Source organism: Mus pahari, unplaced genomic scaffold (assembly GCF_900095145.1).
Source record: "Mus pahari unplaced genomic scaffold, PAHARI_EIJ_v1.1 scaffold_12875_1, whole genome shotgun sequence".
NCBI lineage: Eukaryota > Metazoa > Chordata > Mammalia > Rodentia > Muridae > Mus > Mus pahari.
In genome coordinates, this window is record NW_018392875.1 from 5,670 (window position 1) to 16,182 (window position 10,513).

Sequence of the window (10,513 nt, forward strand, 5' to 3'; positions counted from 1 at the left end):
GGTTGAACATAGATGAAGAACAAAGTTCCATACAGGATGGAGACAGCTGCCAAGTGAGAGGAACAAGTAGAGAAGGCTTTCATTCTCCAATCAGTGGTCTGGATCTTCAAGATGGCCATCAAAATAGAGATGATCAGACCACTAACCACTCCTAGTGTTCCATTCAAGACAAAAAGCACGATCTTGTTGATGGAGGAGCACATGCTAAGGCAAGCATTGGGGAAATATCATAGAAGAAATGGTAAGCAAAAGGCCAAAGTTATATGAGTTGTGATGTTTATAGCAGCCAGAAGATAAGGCCCAATGACAAACTGTGTACAGACCCTCTTGGACATGATTAGAGTATACAGTAAGGGCTTACAGATGTCTGTATACCGATCATATGCCATGTCAGCTAGGAGGAAACATTCAGTTCCCACAAAAAGACCAGCAAACCATTACTGTACAGCACGACCCACAAAGGAGATGGCTTGTTTCTCTGTAAAGATATCATATAGCATCCTAGGAGCTATGGAAAAAGAGGAACACATATCTACCAGAGACAAATGGCTAAGAAAAAAGTACATAGGTGTATGCAGTCTGGGATCCGCCCATATTAGAGTGACCATACCCAAGTTGCCCCCCCATTGTCACAAGATAAACAAAGAGGAGCATGTTGAAAAGTACAATCTTCTGATAGAGATGATTCGTGAGGCTCAGAAATAGAAACTCACTCACTGGGGTCTCATTCTTTCCTTCCAATGTCAGATCGGTTCTGTTATGAGACAAAGTGTGTTCTTTATTACAAACTATCACCAATAATTACCAATGATGTTTTAATTCAGTGAAAAGATGACTTAGGCGGGTTTGTAACAGATAGTAGGGCATTATTCTTATAATTGGCAGTATTTCTAAATTCTGTTTCTGGGCCGTTCTACAAATACTCTGTACAATCTTTGGGCAAATTAGCCATTATATGCTTAGATTCTGTAACTCTAAGAACTGTCCAGGCATAGGATCTAAATTCCATCACATTAATTATACAATTTGACTTGAAATGTGTTTTGAGATGAACTTGTTCACATTCATAAAGGTCTTTCTTTAAAAAGAAAAATATATATATATATAAGCCATGGGCTAGATAGCATTTAAAAGAGAAAATGAAACATCAATAATCTTAGATGCAAAGTAGAGAAGAAATGAAAGGGAATATGTATAACTTTACAAAAGAAGATGATAAACATGAGAGTTTCATCCTCTGAGATTAAGAGATCTGACATTCAGTATTATAGTAAAAATTAAGATTTACTGAGTAAAAATAATATAATTATTTCAAATATTTTATATAAATTCTTATCATTCCTGAAAAATAAACTATAGTTATAACACATATAAAATAACTCTAAATTAAAAGTATTTAAGAGAATATTTATAAGTGATTCAGTTAAGTCTAAGCCATTTCAGATTTATAGAACAATATGATTACATAGTATGATTTACATTAAAAATTATTTATGAGAATCAATTATGTTCATCCTTGAATAAATAAAAATGCAGCAATATGTTATCTACAATTTTCTAGTTTACTATATCATTTTAAATACTTTATAGTGAAATACACTATTTGTGAATTTCTTATATTACAGCTGCGTGCATATAGTGTAGTAACAGATTAATCCCAATTTTCATTAGAATCAATATATATTGCTGAATGTTTTAGTCATCCTTATACAGCTATGTGTCTTGTGAGCATAAAGGATAATATAGTATCCTTCTCTTATATTTTGTTGCCAATCACTAGTTATCTATTTAAGTTTTATTTATGTGTTCATTTAAATGTGTTTCTTTGAATCTTCTGTGGAGTGAAATCTTTACACCCATCATGTCTAATGTGGTCTTGTCTTTCCTCTAGAACATTATTAATACAATTACTACAATAGAGAATTTATATTGTAAATGGTAATGAAAGTTTTACATTGACATTTACAAGGTAGTGTTTTGACACATGCATAAATTGCAGAATGATTGTTTCTGTTTAATTATCATGTAACATTCCAAATGCACCTATCCCCATTTTGTTCTCGTTTATGTAGGAAAAATATGAGACACTTAAAATCTTCTAGAAATTTTCAGTACAGAACATTTGTATTCAAAATATCTTGTATAATTTTTCAAAATTCACATAGATCATTTCAGAAAACTCCACACATGCCATGATTTAGACTTATGACAATGTGAACAAAATACCTAAGCCTGATCCTTTCAGAGAATCCACAATGGGGAGTTTCAAAGTTCAGATGTATCATGATGTTTCTCTTCCATATTTGAAACACATACCACAGTCCAAAGTGTAATGTATTCACTTCTTTCTGTATCACCTCTAACAGATTCAAGAGCTAAGACCATTTTCTGAAAGAAAGAATAATTAAACACTTTGCATGCATGGTGGTAACCCCCTCTTGAGAGATTCTAGGCAGTTTTGAAAAAAATAAACTTCCCATCAAGGACATGAAGAGACAATCCCTGATTCATGTACAGTACGCAAAGAATTCATTCTGGAAGCAAACAATAATTCAGAGCCAGGTCCCTAAAGAATTAAAACCTCAAAGGCTTGAAGAAGCAAAATTAACATGATTTTAGCAGTATTTGGTTATTATTCCATAAATGTGTCTTATCTCAGAGAAACCGCTTTTGAGAAAATTCTGCATGTGTATATGTGTATATGTGCACATGTGTGTCTTTCTCCATGAGATCTCTTTATCAAAAGATCCCTCTTTGATTTATTTTTTTAATTTTACTTAAATTTTGCTAGGATATATTAATTGTTATTTGTCATGAATGGAAGGATTTAATGGCTTCAATGGCTGACTACTATTGTATTGTGTTTATAACAAATATTTTCCTATTTTTTTGTTAATAGACACAGTGATTTTCTATCTGGGTAATTGTTAGTATCTTGTATGTGAGTTTCATCATTTCCTTTAGATACATACCCACTAGTGATATGGCTGGATTTTATGACTTTCTTATTTCGACTTTGAACCACTTCCACAGTGTTTCCCATAGTGGTTTTAATAATTTACCTTCTGGCTCTTTAATTTATCACAGCCTTGTAGGCATTCAATGATTCAACTTTTTTCTTTCTTTTATTTAATTAATATTTTAATATTAATATTAATATTTTAATATTAATATTAATAAATATTATTAAATATAATATCAGTGTCAATAAGTGAGGTGATGTTTTATTGTGGTTTCAATCTCAGATTTTACTCACGTTCAATGATTGTGAGACTTTTACATAGATAAGTTGGCCAAAAGTATGTTTTTGGAGAGTGCCAGGGCCAGGAAACAGGAGTGGGTGGGTTGGGGAGCATGGCAGGGGGAGGGTATAGGTGGCTTTCGGGATAGCATTTGAATTGAAAAATACAGAAAATATCCAAAAAAAAAAAAAAGCCTTAAAAAAAAGAGAGAGAGAGATCTCAGCTAATTTAAAATCAGTGCCTTCTATCAATGACCAAACAACTTGAAAGAAAAGCCTGAAAAAAAAAAAAACAAAAAGGTGAGAAAAATGATAACAAAGAAGCTGCATTCATAACATCTGCAAGTCTCATATCAAAGCTTGGGAAGAAAAAAAAAAAAAAAACAGGCTTGTTGGTGCATACCTTAATCTTAGCACCAGGGAGGCAGAAGCCAGCAGATCTCTGGGAGTTCAAGTCTAAGAACAGCCAGAGCTACACAGTGAGAGCTGTAAAAAACAAAAAGAAAGAAAGAAAAAAAAACGTTAAGACTGTGAAAGACTTGAACACAAAGGAATGGTATTAAGGTATCTATGGAAGAGTTAGAAAGGTTGATGCCTCTCCTGAATAGTCTTGCTTTACATAAAACAAACAAACAAAAAACAAGCAAGCAAGCAAAAAAACAAACATATCTCTCCTCTGATAAACTGCAGTCTGCTTTTGCCTACAAAGAACAAAATGGTCTCACTGAGGTACACAGTATAGCAGGTGTTCAATTTCTAGCTTCTTTCACATGCACTGGAAAGAGGAGAATTGTCTTGGGTCACACATTTAATACACAAACACTAGCAAAAATGGATGAGGAAAAAGCAGTCTGCAGATTTGCATGACATCTGCCTCCAGAGATAAGCAAAACACTATAAGATATTAATTTTATTTCTTCACCCCTTCAGAATGCCACTTAAAACTAGCAAGATCTCAAGTTTCTGATCAATAATAAACGAGCATAGATAAATGATAAAACAACATTCTTTTTTATATTTGTTTTAAAAAGTAAAATAAAATAGACCAGCATAAAACTGGTGGCATTTTTGTATTTGCGAAACTAACATATTAGCATCTGGTTCGATGGTAGCATTGTAGATGCAACTCTTAGTGAACTTATAAGGTGCTTATAGATTTTTGTTTGTTTGTTCGATTTTTCCAGGCAGGGTTTCTCTATATAGCCCTGGCTGTCCTCAAACTCAGAAATCCACCTGCCTTGCCTCCCGAGTGCTACGATTAAAGGTGTGTGCCACAACACCTGGCTCACTTATAGATATTTTTGTTCCAAATCTTATATTTAGTGTGATGCATTCTTATAGGGACTGGTCAAAAATGTAAGTGCTGCCAAAAAGTGATAGCATAAATGGGACTTGATAATGAAGTTAAGAATGTTTGTTTCTGTGAAGATAGAACCTGTAAAAGTCTGTAAAGAGATTGTATCAGAGGTATAAATAGCTCAAGCATTAAGGTGCTTACCATGCAATCTTAATGTCCAGATTTCAGATCCCTAGGACCCATCCAAAAACTGCTGTATAGTTCACATCTGTAACCTCAGTGACTTGACAGCAAGATGTGGAGCAGAGCCAGAAAAATTTCTAAAAGCTGGTGGGCTAGCCAGCCTAGTGTATGGAGGGATCCACTATAAGAGAGCCTCTCTCTAACAAGGTAAAATATGAAGACTGAAATGTCTTCTGAACTCCACATGTGTGTCATGGTATACATTTGCCTACACACACACACACACACACACACACACACACACACACACATACACACACATGAGAGAGAGAGAGACAGAGACAGAGAAGAGAGACAGATACAAAGAAAAGACAAACAGAAAGAAAGGAAGACAAAGAGGCAGGCACAGACAAATTATTCTTTAGGTAAATAAAATATTGCAGCTCATTACATTCCATTTGAAAATTTTAGCAGGTAACATGTTTATGATACTTGAAAGAGAAATAGCAAATTTTACAGAATCTTATTTTTTACAGATATTTTAAAAGCTAACCAGTACCCCCAGAGCTCATGTCTCTAGCTGCATATGTAGCAGAAAATGGCCTATTTGGCCATCATTGGGGAGAGAGGCCCCTTGTTCTTGCAAACTTTACATGCCCCAGAACAGGGGAATGCCAGGGCCAAGAAGTAGGAGTGGGTAGGTAGGGGAGCAGGGTGGGGGTAGGATATAGGGAACTTTCAGGATAGCATTTGAAATGTAAATAAAAATATCTAATAAAAATAAATAAATAAAAATAAACACAATCCAAAAAAAAAAAAAGTTATTTTCAAATTCTACCAAACACAACACTATAGGGGACTGGAGAGATGGCCCAGCAGTTTAGAACACTCACTGCTCTTCCAGAGAGCCTGGGTTCAATTCCCAGCATACAAGTGGTAGTTTACAACTGTGTATAGTTCAAGGGAGCCTGTGCCCCATTGTGGACTCTTCAGACACTTTATACACATGTTACATTTACATACATGAAGCAAAATATCCATACACATAGAAGTAGATCCTTAAAAAGAAACAAGCCTACAAGTATCTTCTGTTCCTAGGACTGTATTTAGCCAAAAATGTTGAAATGTATAAGTTTTTACCAGGGTTTAAACTTTCCATGATTTCAGTTTCATTTGGATCAGCCATTATTTGAAATATAATATCCAAAATATTGTTCTTCTTGAAGATGCAGTTAAATTGACTGAAAGTGATACATCTGTAAGGTATTATCGCAAGTTCTGCCACAAATTTTTGAAATAGTTTGTTATCAGGCAGAAAAAGGACTCCCTTGCAGGCTCTTGTTCTCTCTCTAGTGGTTGTTGCCTTATATTTTGCCCTCACAATATAGATATGTCACAGAAAGAATTCTATCTTAAGCACCTATTAGGAAGCACTTCTTCTCCAAAGTTCTCCTGAATGCATCCTTTACTTCCTTATTCCTCAAGCTGTAGATGAGGGGATTCAACATAGGGATCACCACAGTGTAAAATAAAGATATAACTTTATTAATATTCAAGGAGGAACTGGCATTGGGTCGAACATAGATGAAGAAAAGAGTCCCGTACAGAATAGAGACAGTCGCCAAGTGAGAGGAACAAGTTGAGAAGGCTTTTCGTCTCCCGTTGGCTGTCTGAATCTTCAAAATTGCCTTCAAGATACAGACATAGGACACCAGGATTATCAGACCACTGAGCACACCTACTGCTCCAGCCACGACAAAAAGCACCAACTTATTTATCTCAGTGTCAGTACATGCTAGAGACAGCAATGGGGAAATGTCACAGAAAAAGTGGTTGATAATATATGGACCACAGAATGGTAAGCAAAAGGTCAAAGTTGTGTGTGTCANTGTACTTATAAGAGCAATGGCATAAGGCCCAATAACCATCAACACACAGAGATGTGGAGACATCATAAGTGTGTACAGCAAGGGCTTACAGATGGCTGCATACCGATCATATGCCATGGCAGCCAGGAGAAAGCATTCAGTTGCCACAAAGAGACCAAAGAACCACATCTGTGCTGCACAGCCTACAAAAGAGATGGCTTTGTTCCCTGCAAAAATATCACACAGCATCTTGGGAGCTATGGAAGAAGAGGAGCACACATCTACAAAGGACAGGTGACTGAGAAAAAAGTACATAGGTGTGTGCAGCCTGGGGTCCAACAATATGAGAGTGATCATCCCCAAATTACCCCCAAGAGTGACAAGATAAACAAAGGAAAAGATGATGAAGATGACAATCTTCTGATGGAGGTTATCTGTAATGCCACAGAAGAAAAACTCAGGCATGACAGTCTGATTCTTTTCTTCCATTGGTCAGTTGGGATCTGTCAAGAGAATAAGAATTATGACTTACAAAACTCACTCATGATTTTGAAATCAGTGGCAATAGGTCTATTATACATATCTCTCAGCAGTATTGAACATAGGTATTCCTACTAGGTCTGTGCAAAATTCCTATGTAGACTTCAGCAACTTAGACCTTGAGATCTTTGGAATCTGAACTCTCTTCCATCAAGAGTTATTTTACTCTTTTGGTCTTCCAGTGAGTTCCTATCCCTTTGGGAACTGCAGTCTTTTTTACTATTCTTCCATAAAAGTTGCCAAGCTTCCTCCAATTTTGGGCTGTTTTTTATTTTCTCTGTCTGAATCAATTTCTGGACGTAGTCTCTCAGAGGACAACATGCTTCTGTCTGCATGCATAACAGAATATTAATTGTGTTAGGGATTGGTGCTTGCCCATGGGATTTGTCCCAAGTTGGGCCACTTATTGGTTGTCCATTCCCTCAGACTCTGCTCCATCTCCCATGCCTGCATTTCTTACTTACAAGATAATGGAGTTCTCAAAATATACACAGAAATATATGCAACCAAAATATACACAGGTGGACCTAGGCCTTCCCCTTCAGATGTAGCAGATGTGTATGCAGCTTGGCCTTCATGTGGATTCCAAACAACTGGAACAGGGACTGTCCCAAAAGCTGTTGCCTGTACATGGAATATGTTCGTCTAGCTGGGCTGCCTTGTCAGGCCTCAGTGTGAAGCAATAGCCTCTCAGATGTGAAATACCAAGGTGGGGGAATTATCCAGGAGGACCCCACCTGCTCAGAGGGGAACAGAGGGTAGATGGGGGAAGGAATTTGGGTGGGAGTGGCTGAAAGGGGGCAGTGAACAGGATCTAAAATCAATAAATAAAATAAATAAAGTTTAAAAAGAGTTATGTTACTACATTGATCTAATATTTACTTTGATTTTAAAAATTGTACTTGTACTTAAAATTGCTCTAAATTTGTTCATCTTACTCTGCGGTGGAATAATGAAACTATATTACATGGTTTGGAAAATGTCAGTTTTTTAAGTTCTTGGACTACAAATGTGAGTACTGAAATTTGCTCCCTAAAATTCCCATTTTAAAGTTAAACTTGATGGTATATGCTTATTATCCTAGGTCAGGAGTGACAGAGATGATGGCAATCCCTTGGGATAACTTGCCAATTGGTCTTCCCCTCTTGGAAAGCCATACCATTGGGAGACCCAGTCTCTAAATTCCAGATGGACAGTACAGAATAGCAGTTAGGGTCTTCCTCTGACATCCATATGTACACACCTAACATGAATATACACACACAGAGACACACATGCACACTCACATGCATGAATGCGCACAATTATAAAAATCCTACTTGGGGATACTTTTATAAGGAACACTATACAACTGAAAGTTTAGCATTCTCNGTCATACATTAGGGAAATGTTAATTATGGCACCCAATTCTTACTAAATAATGACCAATATGTAAGTAATGTAAAGGTATGATTCATTTTTGTGTATTTCAATCTGCTTCATTTTCTCATTATAAAGAGATATGNGAAAGATAACTACACACTTGGCAAAAAGGATGACTATCCTGAAGAATAGTAAAACATATGATTTTNATTTAATAATGATCCTCCAATGAAAAGAGAAAATAAATCCAGTGTATGGTTGGTGTGAATTCAAAGATGGATCAAGAAAAAGAATATAAGATGATANATTGACAAGAAAGTGAAGAGGTAAATGTTTCTCACAAACACATTCTTCCAATAAATGATTGTGCTGTCATGAAAGAGCAGGAGAGAGNCTAACTTACAAATCATGGGCTTGACAAATGTTGGGAACAATATATCATGGAATTTGCACAGAAAATTAAGAATCTACAAAATTAAAATTACGTAAAATTATTTTGCATAGTTTCCCATGTGTACATAAATTTTCTTAAAATTAATAATTATAATATATAACTACTATCAAATCAAATAATAAAATAAATGAAATAGTAATTTATAATTGTTTAATACAGGGAAAACCTTCAAGAATATATTTTTGTGTGTTTCATAAATTAGTAAATAGTGGTGACTCTTCCAATCACCTAGATCCTTATGTATTATAAACTACTCAAAACTATGTGGCTTATATAACAAAGTACTCTTTCAAAGAAAATGCAGTTTGTTACTTGACTATTAATAATATGAAGTTTAAATGATGATGTGTATGATTTATCACTATCTAATCACATTATATGTTGATGTTGTATGGGTGTAGTTTAAGCAATTAAACAGTCAGCTCCAGATTTTTCTTGAGTATTGTCCATTGTAGAAATGTCCTACATTCTCTTTGTCCACTCTCATGGCACTAACTATGCAGGTGTGTTAAGGCAAAGTGTACTATAGATTTCTACAAGTTCATAAACATATTAATTGTTAATAATTTCAGTATAAGTTATTTTGAATCACTAAAGTGAAGAAAAGGATTTCCATAGCATTTTCATATCAAACATTTTGTTATTTTGGAATTTTTCAGATAACCTGTTTCTCTCTTTTTGAAATATTTCTATAAGTTTCCAATTGAAAAATAAAGTTGTATATATTTCTAATGACAGAAAATCATGTTTCAAAGCTGCTTACATTCTAAAACATGAAGCTAAGGTGACTAGCATGTATTATTTTTCATACATGTTGCAGATTAAGTTATGGGCATTTAAAAATCATTCAGTGATTTTGAAGAATGTAGTATATTCTTGCTCCCAACATCTCTATGTACGCTTATGATTTAACACCAGGTAAATTGTTTTAAAAGTCATATATAACAAATGTGAACTCTGATAATTCTATGAATAAAATATCTGAATCTTAAGGGTGGGAGACTATGTTCCCCCATTTTTCACCATTATTGTTTCTCCACCATGTTTCAAAACTTCCTATAGTCCAAAGCTCAGGGTACTCACTTCTTTATGGATATTCTTTCTGCATCTCTGTCAGTTACTTTAAAAGGAATGGTCATTTTCTAGAAGATAGAAGATCTGACTTTCCTCATGATGATAATCATTCTGAAATAATGACTTTATAAATACTTGGGGAAGAAGAATCACCTACCCTGATAAATCTAGGCATGAATACTGAAACCCTGATCTTAACATTGGTAATATACTGCACAGACTAAAGGACCTTCTCCTAGGAGCACACAATCATTCAGAGACAGGTCCCCAAGGAACTTAGCCCTCAAGGGTTTAAACCTGAAGGAATAAACTTGAAATGATCTTTATAGCACTTTTGCCCAGTATTATTGTCTAACTGTATCTCATTCTAACGTGTGTGTGTGTGTGTGTGTGTGTTTGTTGCGTGTGTATGTGCATGCGCTCTCGCGCATTTGTGTGTGTGTGTGTGTGTGTGTGTGTGTGTGTGTGTGTGTTCCTGATCTATACTCCTTATC

General features: G+C 35.3%; 1 protein-coding gene and 1 pseudogene across 1 annotated transcript; both read right to left on the reverse strand.

Annotated features, from left to right (window-relative positions):
• Positions 1 to 3,043, reverse strand: part of LOC110315228 — a 4,319-nt pseudogene extending 1,276 nt beyond the window's left edge.
• A 3,090-nt stretch (positions 3,044 to 6,133) lies between these two features.
• Positions 6,134 to 7,078, reverse strand: LOC110315230 (olfactory receptor 998-like). Its single transcript, XM_021189336.1, has one exon. It carries the CDS (start codon positions 7,076 to 7,078, stop codon positions 6,134 to 6,136), a length of 945 nt encoding a protein of 314 aa, XP_021044995.1.
• Positions 7,079 to 10,513: the final 3,435 nt, after the last annotated feature.